Here is a 17991-nt window from a genome sequence, read left to right on the forward strand (position 1 = left end):
CTGAATATAGGATACCGAATATAGATAGAATATCTTATTTGTATCTCGGGTTTGTTTCTCAACTTGTACATCAAGGAAATACCTTGAGACTTAGTCGGTTACGACTGTATTTTATCTGTATCTGCATATTCCGTTAGGGATATAGATTATCTTTTGTAACACGGACTCCCTCCCATATATAAGGGGGGTCCGGGTGCCTCTAGGGGCAGAGGTTGATTTTCTCCAAATTATACAATCAATAAGACACTCGGCGGATTCATCCCCGGACAGGAGTAGGGTATTACTTCTTGAATAAGAAGGCCTGAACCTGTATAAATCTTTTGTCTCCAAACCCATACACTTCTCCAGCTTGATAGCCACCCCCTTTTATTATTGCCGAAATCTAGTTTCGACAATGATTTTTGCCATCCAGATAAAGATCAATTCTCCAGTAGTGTTCCTTCCAAATATAAAATTCTAACTATCATTAACCTTTTTTTTATCATTTTCTTATCACACCTGATTTAATTTTTACAACATGAGATATCATCCCTTGAAACTAATTATCTCACAGATGCTCAAAACACAATTAATCGACAACACTACCCATCTCGCCCATATATGTATCCGCTCTCACTTCTCCTGGAGCTTGAAGAAGGCCATGAGAGGCGCATACACCCTCTCCCCGGCGTTCCGGGCCATGACGAAGTCGGCGTGCGCGTAGTCGGCGAGGTACTGCACGGTGAGCTTGTCGCCGTCGCGCGAGTGCGACTGGCCCAGGGCCCGCAGGAGGCGGCTCACGTCCTGGACGTCGGAGAGGCTGTCCCTGCCGCCGTAGCTGAGGAAGAGAGGGAAGTCGCCCGGGATCGCCGTCACGTCGTACGCTGGCGGCGTCGCCTGCCCGTAGTGCTCCCTGTTGTCGCCGGCATTGCCGTAGTCGTACTTGGCGATCGTGCCTCCTCTAATCACTGCTTGGCACAAGCATTTTGGTTTTAGGAAAAATGCGGATAAGATATTATATTTTTCAGCGTAAAATTTAATATCTCTATATAGCTATGCCAAAATTATTGCACATCTTTCTGGAGTATAGGTATTTGATTTTAGAAAAAAATAATATGGACACTTGAAATAAAAAGTATGATGATAAGTTTTTTTTAGTGCGAAGGTATTGACGTATCTAGTTAATAATTGTATGGTTTCTCAAGAGATATCGGGCAGTAACACAATTTTAATGTTGATTTGTTATACTACCTCTTGTTATCTTCGTCATATTATAGAGTGATGATTATGTATCTCGTGACACCCTCTCAAAGCCCTCAAAAATTCTCTAAATACTGATGCTAAAAGTGTGGTACCTTGTGTTACCTTCTCAAATACTACGGATGACTAAAGATGGGAAAACTGTCATATTCTTTCAGGTGGTAGGATTCTTTAAAAATCATTTGTACAGACTATTTGTCAGTTCTCATACTCACTCTGAGCCAGGTGGATCATGTTCTTGGTGGCTGTAGCTTGAGGCTCATGGGCAAGGAAGACCTGAACAGAGGAGTTGTCGAGGCAGCAGTTGTCACCTGCTCCAATCGTCAAAATGCAGGTCAATAACATATTAGATTTGAAAAAAGAACACAATTATATTCGGTCGTGACAACTTATGCATATAGCTACTATTACCTGTGAATGCTGACATCAGATTGTAGCAATCGATGCCTGGTTGCTTGCAAATGTCAGTGACCAAGCTGTGAACGTATTCTCTGCATAGAAATATAAATTGTCACTTGTCAGCAAGAAATGAATGAACAGTAATAAACACAATTCACCAAACCTCGTAAATATCGATATAAATAGGAATTCTGAAAACATCTTGGTCTGAAGATTGGAGAAATCGAAGGCTTGAAACTACCTTAAAATTCCACGGTACTTGAGAGGTAAAAAACTATCAATTGTTTTTAAAAAAATTGGTACCCATAATTACCGAAGGTACTGAGAGATACTAAAATTTTTTAACATTTAAAAATATGGTATCTTCTGGTACTTTATTAAGGACTGTAAAATCACTCAATTTGAAATTGTATTTTGTTTAAAATTTCTGATTTTTTTAGAACTTATTTCTGAAATTTTAGATCTACCGTTGGACCCTACAAGTGCCTGTAGCAAACAGAACTGCATTTGCTCGAATGAAGCCTATACTATTTGTTCAAATTTAGCAAACTAAACTTCAAACTTTATCTGAAAATTCCTTTCATCTCCTTGAATTTTTTGAAACTCGGTTTTCTGAAAAGCAATGGGAAGAAATTGAGCTTTACCCTGTAGGATCGAACTCACTGAGCCCCAGCCAGTAGAGTGCCTGCACAAGCAGAGAACACACAGAATCAATCAGCAAGCTAGCCCGTTTAATGGCCACGCCATTCGTCGTCGTAGTCGTCGGCGTCGGCGGCGTCAGCTCCGGCGAACTTACCTCAGCCAAGAAGACGTCGGCCGCCGCGCGCGCCAGCGGCGACGACATCTTGTCGAGGAAGGCGATGGGGCTGAGCAGACCGGCCGACCGCAGCATCCCGATCTGCTGCTGCTGATCGCTCAGGGCAGCCAACGCGATCAACGTGCCCTGCATCCACAGTTCAGAAGATCAACCAAGGGCAAAGGATCGATTTGTCTGTGTGCCTAAACTTGGTGGTTGATTATCGAGCGGATTATCTACTCAATCAATTATAGTGATAAATTTAATATTTTAAAAAATAAACTTGATATATAGTTTAAAATAAGTTGTCTAAGCAATACTGTAGAAGTACGTTTACGTTTAAGAGAACATATTTGTTCAGAACGTGAAGTACATAATCCGTTTAAATAAGCTGAAAAATAGAGTTAAGTTAAAAATTTTTTAAGGATGACCAAAATTCGTTTGGCTGCGGGAATTTTTACCCATGTGGTACTGAAACTGAAATGCATTTTTTTTTTGTTCCTAACGCCATTTCACTTACCAAAGAGTGGCCTACGTAGTGCATCTTCTGCTGGCCGGCTTGGCTGTACACGTACTGCACTACTGCTGATAGGTCCTTGCTGGACAGCTCGTCCCATGACCAGTTCCAGTATGCCTAGGTTTCATATGCCAATAAATTTGTAAAATTTCCCATTTTAATTAGCGGCATAAGCAAGAGCAAGTAAAATAAACACAAAAGTATTAGTCCTAAGACGCAACATAGGTTCAGACGATAAGGTGAAATAGAGAAGGGATGAGGGAGAGGAGCCGTGTCTACTAGTAGTATAATATTTTATATGAACAGGCTGATCGAGAGTTTTTTCTTCACGGGAATCCAATAATTATAATTTTCTTTTCTGAACAAACAACCAAATAATATTTCTATTTCCAAACAAACTAACCCGAACTGTCGAGCGCACGCTGTGCACTGAATCCTTGTAGTAGCAAGTATCCATAAAATTAAATAAGTGTACACCATAAGATTGGCATGATACGATCATAGATAAATAGATAAAGAGTAGCGTCCTCAAAATAAGGTACGTCTATATTGCATAATAAGTGAGTGAAGTCTGGACGGTAGAGAATCAGACTATAAAAGTATTAAAGAATTAATTGATAATAATGTATTGTATGTACTGGAGAGAATATATATACTATTTTCAGCTTAACTAATCCCTAATCAAAAGGAGCACGGGTCTTTGCCCGTGACCCATAACAACCTCTTTTTTTTTCTTATATAACAATACATTTTGTTAATCATGTGTATTATTTACATCATTAGATGGCTATCATCTCAAATTTCTAAAATATTACTTAATACTTTTAAGATAGATAGTTTGTTTCTCATTTTGCTAAGATCTACTCCCTCCGTCCCAGAATATAGCAACCTATGATCGGATGGGACGTATCCTAATACTACGAATCTGAACATCCCGGAGAAGTTTTTTTTCTAATTGTTGCCTATTTATTTAGACTTTTCGCCTAGAAGATATTATCACCGTTTATGATCCATTTGCACAGTATTCTTATCGCTAAATCTATTATATACTAAAAGTCCATTAAACTTCATTCAAACGCTCTCAAGTCAGCACGTGACACTCCTACAAACGCTCCAAGGTCGTCATGTGGCACTTTAAAAATCATAAAAAATCTAAGAAAAAAATAAAACATCTAGCCATTGATTTTCATTTAATCTGGTAGGACCATTATTTTTAACCATTAGATCTATCCTCTAAATTAACAATCAAATTTATATCTCCAAAGATCTAAATTGTTCCATATCTGTACGTGAGTACGTACATTTGTATCCCGAAACCCACACCCGACCCAAAAAAAATTGTACGTGCACTTCTCTTTCCTTTTTTTTTAATTTCTCACTTAGTTGAAAAACCAATCTAATAATTAGCACATCTTAACTATAATTTAAGTTGTAAAAATAAAAATATATGTTATTTCAAGTTATGTTCAAATAAAAAATATATCTCATGGAAACATTCATGAAAAATATAAATAAATTAAAATTATAGATATATCACTTAACAACATGTATAATTCTATTAGATTTTTATTTTTAAAAGTAAAACAACTTCGACTGTGAGTAGCATTCTCAAAATTTACTCAATACCTACTAGAAAAAAATATTGATATGTTAAAATGACATTACTAAATTTATTTTGAATAGTTTCTTTTCATATATTGCTAGAAAATCAACGACGAAATATATTCTTTTGATACCGTGTCGATGTCTTTTATCTCCTACCTAGGCTTTCAATGGATCTGGCTGAGTTTATTTAGGACACACAAAATGATGCACGTCATAAAAAAAGGATTAATTAGGTATTAAATATTACAAAATTGAAAATGGGTTTATTTCATGTTTTAAAAATACTTTTGTATAGAAAGTATTTAGAAAACACGCATCGTTTAGCTCAAGAAACTTCTGTAGTTTGGGAAACACGCTCATCTTAAATAACAAAGTAGCCAATCAGATAAGCACTTTCGAAGTCAACCTTACATACTAAAACACTTAATATGAAGTACATAATATACTTTGTCAATCAGGAACAAGCCAAATATATCAATCTTATGCTCCCACTAATCCTATGTATATAAGTTATATATAGAAACCACTGTCCACCAATCGCCAAGTCATAATAGTTATGAGGCATCCATGCATTGTGCAACTAATAATTAGCTGATAACCAATAAGCACATGTGTTATCAAGTACAAAAGATAAAGGAAGTACTAAGTGAGAACCATCAATAAATGATATGTAAGTAGAGATACACCAAGCTGGAACAAATAATAGTTGATTACAAGTAGACTACGACTATTATCAATAGTGTTCCTACACACCTGCATATACTTCTAAGATACCACAAAGACACTCTAATAAAATAGAGAAAATGTAAGAAAATTATAATAAATAGAAAAAAACATTTAGCCATTGATTTACACTTAGACTAGTGGATCCATTATTATCAACCATTAGAATATATCTATGTAATCCCTCACTCCTAAATACCGGCTAATCCCTCCCTATGTACGTACGTACACAAGAGATGTCAAAAAGAAGAAAAAGTGTGTATAATCAACTCATCAAGTAGTTTTCTCTTTCTTTCTTTGCAGCTCTAAGGTTTTTTCTGAAATTATGTATATATATAGTGACCACTTCTGGTGAGGTTGTCGAAGAAGCCACGCCGCTGCAGTGCTGCTTCACACCATCCCACCAAATCTCTTCAAAGTATTTATTTTAATAATGGTATAAAAGGGAATTGTGAGCACTCATATAAATACATGCACATCCAACTTATAAATACAATTACACACCTATCTTATCAGAGAAAAATATTTATCAAAAAAGGAAAAAGTACATTCGTACAGGTGACTACTATTTGCTAGAAAAAACATACATACTTACAATAAAAAATATCACATGGAACCACATTATATCCCATTTAATTATGACATTCTCATCCAAATAGTGTTGATAATTAGCACAAATAATTTTGCCAATAAAGATTATTCCATCGTATATTACCTATGAATATGCATAGATGAATCGGATGTATAATGAAAGAGAAAACAAACACATATTAACTCATACTTTTGTGAAGAATGATGATAGGCGAGTTCACATATAACTGGGATATAAATATTTCTATATTTACTATTACAATCTATTTTCTTATAAAAAATAGTGAGATCTGACTTCTTTTAGTATTCTTTTTACAAACAATTAAATAAATTTCCCGCGCATCTGCGCGGGTTTTCTTTCTAGTTGAAATAAACAAGTATATGCAATATGGCAATCTGCCTATTGTTCTTTTGTGTTATAATGTTCTTTTACATTGATACGATATATTATTACCTACAAAAAACCACTATTTTTGTTTATAATCGTGATTGATCAGTTGTCAAGTTGGCCCCTCATGTTTAAATCTTGGCTTCACCAATGCATGTTACCATGATATGGTACTCCTAACTTTTAAACATAACTTTGTATAGACATGTGTTTTAATTTTATAGCCAAATGTTGGTTACGTTAGAGAATAAATTGAAGAATGTACCGAGTCACTAGAGACGAGCGAAGTGTGGTGGCGGCTATAGACGGTGCCACGGCTATTGGCAATCCAGACATCGTACCCATTGTCCGCTAGAATGTATCCTAGCGACTCATTGGGCGAGTTCATAAGCCAAGTCACCCCATCCTGCAAAGCAAACAGTAATTAACTTTGGTGCAAAACATATAGGCTCTATCCATAACATTAATTTCCTATCTATCCCATCAACTGAATATATTTTTGTCGTAAAATCAAGACAAGTAAGACTAATTCAATATTTGGCTTCGAAAATTCTTTAAAAGATCATTTTTTAAAACAAAATTCTCAACCACTTGATTTAACTACTCACAGATTCTAAATTTATTCACACACCAATGTTTACGTGCTGTTAATTCCTCCACACGTACCATCATGAGTCCGTGCTGCAGAAGCACCGGCACCTTGCCTCCGCCGCCGCCGCCGGCTGCCGTCTCGCCGCGGCCGCTCGGGATCCTCTGCAGGCTTAGGATGTACCCATCTTCCGTCGTCACCTGCACAAATTATTCCCCCAAATCAATCGATTAATTAATTACTATAACACCCGATCATTCTCAATTTCTCATCACGATTGAGTGCTCCGATTACGATGATCACACGTATATACACCATCCGTCCCACAAAGACTAGATATTTGTGTTTAACATTTAACCGTTCATCTTATTTAAAAAACTTATGAAAAAAATAAAAAAAATAGCCACGCGTAAAGTCACCTAATAACAATCATATAAAATTTTTAAGTAAGACGAAGAAACAAAAGATATATCAAAAACAAAAAAATAGAGTGTCTGTGAAATCAACCCGATGCATTATAAATTAAGCAATTGATTAATTACCGTGTGCTCTTCACACGCGTAGCCAAACGGTGCCACCCTTGACTGGCACGTGCCATTGGCCGCCGCCACACGCGACGTCGACGACGACGTCCCGGCGATCGGAGCCAGCCATGCTGCAGCTGCTGCTGCTGCGACGGCGAGGATAATTGTTGCCAGAGCCTGCAGGAGGCTAATTGGCTGCAAACCGCATCTGTTGCCTCCTCCTGGCATTGTTTTGTATAGTGACAGTGTGTGTGATCAGTAAGTAGTATGGTTCGATGTGAAATTAATTTCAGTTTGGTTTCCTGCTGTGATAACCTTTTATAGCTGGATGACTAGGATTATATCAGGATTAATTTAGTTATGTACGTCCATATGTGTGTTCTATGCATGTATATTATATCGTCTGTCATTTTCTTCTTGGATTAACGTGCGGGCGCTTCATGCGAGATATTATACATACATATGTGTACATTGTGTCAGAGTCATATCTCAATCTATAATAAACTACTCCAGCTTGCAGGACGTTTGTTACAATTTATTTTTCTTACATGTTGATTTTCTTTTTAAGAAATGGGAAAATAACTATTTCCAATCAATAGAGATAACTAAAATATATGTCAATCAATTCTTTGGCTCTCTTAATAAAACATCAAATTTAGCCATTTTCTTAGTAATGTCCCTCCAGTCAAAAATTTCGCTTTAATTCATGCAAATTTTGACCCCTCCCACATGAGGATGTTAAGGTGGACCAGTGATTAGCAGGGAAGTTGCAAAGAAAATAGTAGTTAAAGCAGCTTTTTTATTAGAAACACTCAATTATTGAATGACAATTAATTAATTAGCTAATCCTATATATCTATATAGTTAATCCCCACTTAGTGCAATTAATATGATTTTCCTGCAATGTGGTTGTTCCACGTCACCTTGATTGCTTTTGAACTGTTGGATTGAAGTTATACGGTAGGATTAGATCGTTTTTGATTGGTCTGCTGCTGTAAAACGTGAGTTGAACCATGGTCCAGGCCCACCAGGCAAAGCATTGAAATTTCTCGCGTGCATGTGCGTCTCTGTGTCTTCCAAGCGCCTCATCTTTTCCAATACCGTTGATCTAGCTCGCCCCACTATAAATTCTTCATTGACGTGGTCTACAGAATCACAGGTACTATTTTTTTACCTCTTTTCCAGTTCTTGTGCTTTGCCTCTTCTGATCGACTGTTCATGTTCTTCTTTTTATTTGCTTTCTTAAACTGCCACATGCTATATTGCCAATCTTTGTTTCTTTTGAGATTATGTTTTCCGATTATTGCATCATATATCATGTAAAATTATGCTAATTATACTCTTCTCATATTAATCTTATAATATAGCTTTGTCATCATATATTTTCCATATGAATAGATGCAGAAATCTATTTGATTCCAGATTCAATAGTGAGCCAAAAGCCCACAGGTTAGACTACTAAACTCCCTGTTTATTAAGTTTGCATCATTTTAAGACACGGTAAGCATAATATAGGCCTACCATCTCCTTTCTTGACTTTTCAAGTTATATTTTGGTAAAATAGACAGTTTACCTGTTTATTTAGGTTGCAAACAAAATTAGAAAATCTCTTCAAAGGAAATGAAAGGATTGCCAAGGTAGCCCCTCAGCTTCATGAAGAAATAAATGTTAATTAAGAAGGCATATGTTTATTAGACAACATTTTTTTTTCCTCTTGGAGAGATGAACAGTGCCCATGATTTTCCTGCTCTTTCCTTGATTACCTAAGTAACATATGGGTACCCGCGCGTTGCTGCTCTTTCCTTGATTACCTAAGTAACATATGTGATAATATAGTATATGTGAGTTCTAAAATTTTCTTTCCTACCTACTATATAATTTTTTCCATGTGTTTATATATTTTTTTTACCTTTATCAGTTATCCAAAGGTTATAAATGATTAGGTTGTATGGTGTGCCTTTTAGAAAAAAAGAGATGCAATTTATACACCCTTGATGAATTATCCAAAGTCTAGAAACAATTGAGATGATATGAAGATATGCAATTTACAACCTTGATAAATCATCTAAAGGTTAAAAATAATTGAGGTGATATAGCTTCACGACAGAAAAGAAAATTAGCACTAACTACACTTAGTTGGGATGAACTAAGTGTTGCGTTTTCTAGATAAGTGGTATTAAATACAAAGATAGAGACTACTGAAACAGTCTAGTTAACTAACTTTAGAATATGGGTTGTATACTTTTTAGCACATAGCATTTCTTCTTTCAATTAGTGAACAAGCCACCTTACATTTCTTTACTGTCATACATTTATATAAATAAGTTTCCGCAGCAACGCGCGGAGTAATTTTCTAGTATCAATTAAGACGCAAATCACTAAATCCATATATATTGAATGGCATATGAAATAATCAAACAAACAACTTCGTATATATGCAGTAGATTTTCGTTTCTATTACACAAGAGACACACATGTATGTAGGTGAGTTGGTACATGTGTAGGTGAGTTGGTAAAGATAGGTGCACGTGAGGGAGATGTCTCGGGATCAAATCCCTACCTGACAAAAATTATATTTGACTTAGAAAAAAAGTTACTAGTGGTTGGGGCTTCGTATATGTTGAGATTATAGGCATATAATGATTTAATATATTCCATAAATAAATCATGGCATTGCAGATATATACTAGCATTAACGCATCATTAGATCTACACATGTAAACTAAGCAGTAAAACATGAACAGATCAAATATGCGCAACATATTGAACACGTACCGAGGTGGTAGAAAGACCGGCTACTCGGCAGGAACTTTTCGTGATTGCAGGCGTCTACGAAGGCGCGCAACACGCGAGCGAAGAGGAAGACGAGCCGTCGCGGACGAACAGGGAGCAGTCGCGCTAAGCGCTTCCCAAAAACCTTATTGTCGCCTTCTCCCGGTGCAGGACGTCGAAGGCAGAGGTTCCGGAGACCTGCTCTCCCGATTGCCGGTGCACGCCGGCGAGCGGGATAGAGTAATCTACGAGCGACGGCGTAGCACAGAGTAGGAGGCAAACCCTAGATTGATTTTGCGTGTGTTGCGTGAAGACGGCGGGTCGGTTTATATAGAGAAGGGTTGCTTGATCATGGCGCCCGCACGATCTCCACTGCGCATAACCGAACCGGATAAGTCGCGCGTAACTTATCCGGACTCCACGCCGTTTTCACGCACCGGATTTTTCGGAACATTTCCAAAACAAAAACGAATCCGAATTTGCAGCAAAATAAGACTGCAAAAGGAGGCTGCATCTGCGCAAGGTGAGGAACCAATTTTTGGCGGACCATTCGACGCGTACATCGTGCACGCGCGCCGCCTGCCCTGCCCGGCCAGGCGAGGTGAGCGAGCGCGCGTGTGTTCCCCCTCTTCTCTCCACCACACATGCTTCAAGTGGCTAGGAGGGCATCCTCCCTTTTAAGGAGGTCCCTCTCTCCTAGAATAAGCAAGGTGGTACTAAACTCCACATGCATGCCATTCCATGAGGTGGGCTTTTGTGATTTTCCAAAGAATTAATCTTCGAGTGGGCTAAGGCCCATCCATTAATTCCAACAATCCCCCACCAAATCTCAAAATCCCACTGAGATTTGCCTTTTCCAATGTACTGTCTATATACCAGCGGTTCGATGGAGACCGATTAAGGTTGAACTTCTATCTAGAACTCCAAGCTACACTTACTCACAACTTTAACAATGGATTACGCCTTGAATTGTAAGTCTTGTGCAAGCAAGTTTCACTCAAAGTCTTATCTGGTACTAGACCGTCTGTAGACTACCCCTCGGGTGGAGCGTATAAGTCATACTGCTAGGTCTTTAGTAAGCTTCCTAGAAGATTCACCCAAAATCTTCATAGACTGCGACCAGCAGTCAAGCTCACAAAGGTGAGTTCTTTCAAGAATGCTCTGCAGGACAGCATCTTCGCTAATTAAAGTCAACAGAACTCATTAAGGCATAGCCAACCTGCCTTGCAGCTCACGAGAGTACATGCATCTTCACTTAGAGAGGGTATATATCGGTACTCTCCTCTAGTTTACTAATGGTTTGTTCTTCCGAGGATCTAATTCACGGGATCTCCAATCACATAGACTTGGTTACCGCCATAGTATAACTCACATGGGTCTCAAACCCATCTCCTTCGATGCATTGTCTATCATATTTCGTGATAGTCCCTTCGTGAAGGGATCTGCCAGGTTTCTAGTTATTTGGATGTAATCCAACGTTATAACTCCGGAGTTTCTCAACTTCCTGACAGACTTCAATCGTCTTTTGACATGTCTAGACGATTTCATATTATCCTTAGAACTATTCACTTTGACAATTACCGTTTGATTGTCACAGTTCATAAGGATAGCCGGCACCGTTTTTTCAACAATAGGCAGATCCATTAATAGATCACGCAGCCATTCTGCCTCAACAGTAGCAGTATCCAGTGCCATCAACTCTGCTTCCATGGTTGACCTCGTCAAAATGGTCTGTTTGCAAGACCTCCACGAAGCAGCACCACCACCTAGTATAAAGACATATCCACTAGTGGCTTTGATCTCATCCACATCAGAGATCTAGTTAGAATCACTATATCCTTCCAGTACCGTAGGGTACCCAGAATAGTGAAGCCTCAATTCCATAGTACCTCTCAGATAGCGCATTACTCGCTCAAGTGCACGCCAGTGATCATCTCCTGGATTAGAGGTAAACCGGCTCAACTTGCTCACAGCAAAGGAGATATCAGGCCTAATTGCACTAGCTAGGTACATCAGCGAGCCATTGATTTGGGAGTATTCCAGTTGATTCCTAACAATTCTCTTGTTCTTGCGAAGCAACAAGCTAGGATCATAAGGCGTTGGAGAAGGCTTACTATCAATGTAGCCAAAGCGATTCAAGATCTTCTCCACATAATGAGACTGCAAGAGTGTAATCCCATTCTCACCTCTAATTAGCTTGATGTTTAGGATAACATCAGCTACTCCCAAATCCTTTATATCAAATTTTTGAGACAAGAATGATTTAACCTCATTTATCACCTCAAGATTTGTCCCAAATATCAGTATGTCATCAACATACAATCACAGAATAACTCCCTCACCCCCACCATGGCGATAGTATACACATTTATCTGCCTCATTGACTGCGAAGCCTGCAGATGTCAATGTTCTATCAAATTTCTCATGCCATTGCTTAGGAGCTTGTTTCAGACCATACAAAGACTTCAACAATTTGCACACCTTATCTTCTTGACCTTCAACTACAAACCCATCAGGTTGATCCATATAGATCTCCTCATCCAGCTCTCCATTAAGAAAAGCTGTCTTAACGTCCATTTGATGAACGAGAAGACCATGTGAGGCTGCTAGGGAAAGTAGCACACGAATTGTGGTCAATCTGGCAACAGGTGAGTAAGTGTCAAAGAAATATTCGCCTTCTTTCTGAGTATAGCCCTTAGCAACAAGCCGAGCCTTGTACTTTTCAATGGTACCGTCAGGCCTCAGCTTCTTTTTGAACACCCACTTGCACCCCATAGGTTTACACCCACTTGTCACCTCCCAAGTTCCGTTAGCGATAATGGAATCCATTTCACTACGGACAGCCTCCTTCCAGTAGTCAGCATCAGGAGATGCATATGCTTCTGAAATTGACTTAGGAGTGTCGTCGACGAGGTACACAGTGAAATCATCACCAAAGGACTTAACCGTCCTTTGTCTTTTACTCCTTCGAGGAGCTTCACTGTCATCCTCCTCAGTGACATGTTCATGTGTATATTCAGTTTGTTCTGGTGGTGTGATTGAACTGGGAATTATTTCAGAAGGTTGACTAGAACTACTATGTGTATCCTTCATTGGGAAAAAGCTCTCAAAGAAGATAGCATCACGAGACTCCATAATTGTACCAACATACATGTCAGGTACCTCGGATTTAACTATTAAAAATCTATAGGCAATGCTGTGGTGAGCATATCCTGGAAAGACACAGTCTACAGTCTTAGATCCAAGTTTGCGCTTCTTTGTTATTGGTACATTGACTTTCGCCAAGCACCCCCATGTGCGCAAGTAAGAAAGTGATGGTTTTCTCCCAATACATATCTCATATGGTGTTTTGTCCTTATTTCTGTTAGGAACTCTGTTTAACACATGATTCGAGGTCAACAATGCCTCCCCCCACCATGCCTTAGGTAGTCCCGCGGTGTCCAACATGGCATTCACCAAGTCAGGCAGTGTGCGGTTCTTCCTTTCGGCAATCCCATTAGACTCGGGAGAATAGGGAGGCGTCCTCTCATGTATAATGCCATATTCCTCACAGAATAAGTCAAACTCGTTTGAGAAAAACTCTCCACCACGATCAGACCTAAGTCTTTTTATCTTTCTGTCAAGTTGATTTTTAACTTCTGCCTTATAAATTTTAAAATAGTCTAGAGCCTCGTCTTTCGTTTTCAACAAGTACACATAGCAAAATCTAGTAGCATCATCAATCAACGTCATGAAATATCATTTTCCACCCTTTGTCAACACCCCATTCATTTCACAAAGATCTGAATGTAGGAGTTCTAGAGGTGCCAAGTTTCTCTCCTCAGCAGCCTTGTGAGGCCTGCGAGGTTGCTTTGATTGCACACAACTATGGCACTTAGAACCTTTGACAATGGAAAACTTAGGAATTAAACACATGTTGGAAAGCCGAGACATCAAGCCAAAATTAATATGACATAAACGTGAGTGCCAGACATTAGCCTCATCATCCACACTGGCACAAATATGGTTCATAGACTTATTGCAGAAATCAGAAAGGGAAAAGCGGAACAGGCCTCCGCACTCATAACCTTTACCAATAAAATATCCATGTTTAGACACGACTACTTTATTAGACTCAAAAACCAACTTAAATCCGTCTCTAGTTAGACGGGAGCCACTAACAAGATTCCTGTCGATAGAAGGGACATGCTACACGTTCTTCAGCTGCACGATCTTTCCCGAAGTAAACTTCAGATCTACCGTGCCAACACCATGAACAGAAGCATGTGACCCATTCCCCATTAGGACGGTGGAACCCCGTGCGACCTGATAAGAAGAAAACAATGAGATGTCAGCACAAACATGTACATTGGCCCCAGTATCAACCCACCAATTAGTAGACTGATTAACTGAAAAAACAGTACGTAAATTACCATACCCGCTTCCATCTCCAGTGTTGCCAATGGTCACATTAGCAGACTTAGAAGTCTGCCCTGCAGGTGCCTTCATCCCCTTGCGCTGTGGACACTTCCTAGCCAGATGACCAGGTTGGCCACACACAAAGCAAGTCCTCTCATCCTGATTAGGATTGTTGTTGTTCTTCTTCTGCTTCTTGAAGTTGGTGGTCTGCTGAGCTTTGTATTTCCCCTTGCTCTTGTTCTGGGCCTTGTGCACAACATTGGCACTGGACTGCCCACCATGGCCCTTAGACGCAGCATCTTTTTCCCGAGCTTCCTCCTCAACATCAAGAGACGCTATCAACCCCTCAACAGAGTATTCCTGTCTCTTGTGTTTGAGTGCAGTACCGAAACTTCTCCAAGATGGAGGAAGTTTCGCAATAATGCACCCGGCCACAAATTTGTCGGGTAAGACACACTTAAGGAGTTCGAGTTCCTTAGCCATGGTTTGTATCTCATGAGCCTGTTCGACTACAGAACGGTTGTCAGCCATCTTGTAGTCATGAAATTGTTCCATGATATACAGATCATTGCTAGCATCAGTAGCACCGAATTTAGTATTCAGTGCATCCTACAGCTCCTTAGCGTCGGTCATATGCATATACACCTCGACCAGACGATCGCCAAGAACACTAAGAATGCATCCCACAAAGAGAGTAGTGGCTTCCTCGAATTGCTTCTGCTGTTCAGCAGTAAGAACTCCTTCAGGTTTGCTAGTACTCACCCAGAAGCATTTCATAGCTGTCAGCCACAGAGTGACCCTGATCTGCCATCTCTTAAAGTGCACACCGGTGAATTTATCCGACCTCAGTGCATCGGCAAAACTAGCCATAGTAAAATCACATTGCCTATAATAAGGTTTTTGGATTGTTGAGATTATAGGCATATAATGATTTAATATATTCTATAAATAAATCATGGCATTGCAGATGTATACTAGTATTAACGCATCATTAGATCTACACATGTAAACTAAGCAGTAAAACATGAACAGATCAAATATGCGCAACATATTGAACACGTACCGAGGTGGTAGAAAGACCGGCTGCTCGGCAGGAACTTTTCGCGATTGCAGGCGCACGCGAGCGAAGAGGATCCCAAAAACCTTATTGTCGCCTTCTCCCGGTGCAGGACGTCGAAGGCAGAGGTTCCGGAGACCTGCTCTCCCGATCGCCGGTGCACGCCGGCGAGCGGGATGGAGTAATCTACGAGCGACGGCGCAGCACAGAGTAGGAGGCAAATCCTAGATTGATTTTGCGTGTGTTGCGTGAAGACGGCGGGTCGGTTTATATAGAGAAGGGTCGCTTGATCAGGACGCCACAGAGTTGGAGGCAAACCCTAGATTGATTTTGCGTGTGTTGCGTGAAGACGGCGGGTCGGTTTATATAGAGAAGGGTCGCTTGATCAGGACGCCCGCACGATAAATCCTAGATTGATTTTGCGTGTGTTGCGTGAAGATGGCGGGTCGGTTTATATAGAGAAGGGTCGCTTGATCAGGACGCCACAGAGTTGGAGGCAAACCCTAGATTGATTTTGCGTGTGTTGCGTGAAGACGGCGGGTCGGTTTATATAGAGAAGGGTCGCTTGATCAGGACGCCACAGAGTTGGAGGCAAACCCTAGATTGATTTTGCGTGTGTTGCGTGAAGACGGTGGGTCGGTTTATATAGAGAAGGGTCGCTTGATCAGGACGCCCGCACGATAAATCCTAGATTGATTTTGCGTGTGTTGCGTGAAGACGGCGGGTCGGTTTATATAGAGAAGGGTCGCTTGATCAGGACGCCACAGAGTTGGAGGCAAACCCTAGATTGATTTTGCGTGTGTTGCGTGAAGACGGCGGGTCGGTTTATATAGAGAAGGGTCGCTTGATCAGGACGCCCGCACGATCTCCACTGCGCCCTGCCAGGCGAGGCGAGCAAGCGCGCGCGTGTTCCCCCTCTTCTCTCCACCACACATGCTTCAAGTTGCTAGGAGGGCATCCTCCCTTTTAAGGAGGTCCCCCTCTCCTAGAATAAGTAAGGTGGTACTAAACTCCATATGCATGCCATCCCATGAGGTGGGTTTTCGTGATTTTCCAAAGAATTAATCTTCGAGTGGGCTAAGGCCCATCCATTAATTCCAACAGTATATACACAGGTAATAATGGGTGCCGGGTACAGAACATCCAACAGAGATGAGTTTTGTGTCGGATTCATTTTCGTACACCGATACCAAGTTACGAAAAAGCACTGATGCCATTTTCTGTCGTAGTGACACACCACTATACGGATGTCACTTGTCACTCACACATACCATGAGAGTGTCTCCCTAACACTTACTCACAGAGACACAGATCTAACGGCATATTCTTAGCCTTACTAAAAATTCCTACTGAAATCCCATTCATTTGTGTATAATATTTGTGGAACTGAAATTTGATTTTTGATGGATAATGTCATGCACCTACGACCTCACCACCTCAGCACCGCATCAACATGTGTAATCGGTGGACTCCGTCTCTCATATATCGACCTGTGTTTGTCACAGCATGGAGACAAGACAAAAGATTTGATGATTGCAATGAGAACGCTAACCAATCAGGTTCTTGATCATGAGTTCTTGTGCCTGTAGGAGTATTTTATTAGCAAAGAGGTTAACATCATCTTGGTTAGTTACGGCCTTATAGCGTACTCTATTACTACTGTTATTGCACGCACAAGTATACGTCGAATTGAAGCTTTTTATTCTGAGAAACAGAAGAACGCAAAAACAAATTTCTAGTTAATCTTTTAATTCTACAACTACATTTTCATAAAACCTAGACAAAAAACTAGATTATTTAAAGAATTTTTTTATTTTTGAATAAGTTACAGCAGTCAGAAACTCTACCCTATTTTGCAATATATCATGCGAGTGCATTTCTGGTATTGGTAATGCGCACGGTGAACCTAAAACACCCACAGAGTGAGCTTCACCAGTTTTTTAACGGGTGAACCCTCCCGAGAGCGGTGTATGCACTTTCGTACAATAAAAAAAAATGTCCAATCACTAATTACGTGCGTAGCCTTTTTCTAGGATTAAAGTACTCACGGGAAAGACTAATTGCCAAATTATTTTTGTGTTATTTCGTTGGGTGCCTCATCGTTTGGCAAATTCATATGCTTATCAGCCAAAATTTAAATTTTCAACGTTAAATTTGGAGCTGATTTTAGGGGTTTTTTTCATCGAAGTTTATTTTTCAGCCTTTGTTTTTAGATCGCTAAGAACACATATATAAAAGTTTTATTCACAAATTGATTTTCGTTTGCAAATATGCCATTTGGCATCTTTAGAAAATATTCAGAAAATATATCTAGAACTACTTTGATCGAATCTCTCTATATTTGATAAGAAATATCAAAATGTGTTTTAAACTTTTTTTAAGCAATGACAAAC

The 17991-nt window shown here is 39.7% G+C and overlaps 1 protein-coding gene across 1 annotated transcript; it reads right to left on the minus strand.

Moving 5' to 3' along the window:
* Positions 1 to 597: 597 nt before the first annotated feature.
* On the minus strand, positions 598 to 7599 carry LOC107275667 (triacylglycerol lipase 2). The gene is made up of 9 exons (XM_015779865.3): positions 7390 to 7599; positions 6925 to 7047; positions 6524 to 6664; positions 2955 to 3068; positions 2435 to 2581; positions 2283 to 2323; positions 1651 to 1730; positions 1455 to 1550; positions 598 to 947 (listed from the first exon to the last, which is right to left on the minus strand). Exons 1-9 carry the CDS (start codon positions 7597 to 7599, stop codon positions 613 to 615), a joined length of 1287 nt encoding a protein of 428 aa, XP_015635351.1. The 3' UTR covers positions 598 to 612.
* Positions 7600 to 17991: the final 10392 nt, after the last annotated feature.

Source organism: Oryza sativa, chromosome 4 (assembly GCF_034140825.1).
Source record: "Oryza sativa Japonica Group chromosome 4, ASM3414082v1".
NCBI lineage: Eukaryota > Viridiplantae > Streptophyta > Magnoliopsida > Poales > Poaceae > Oryza > Oryza sativa.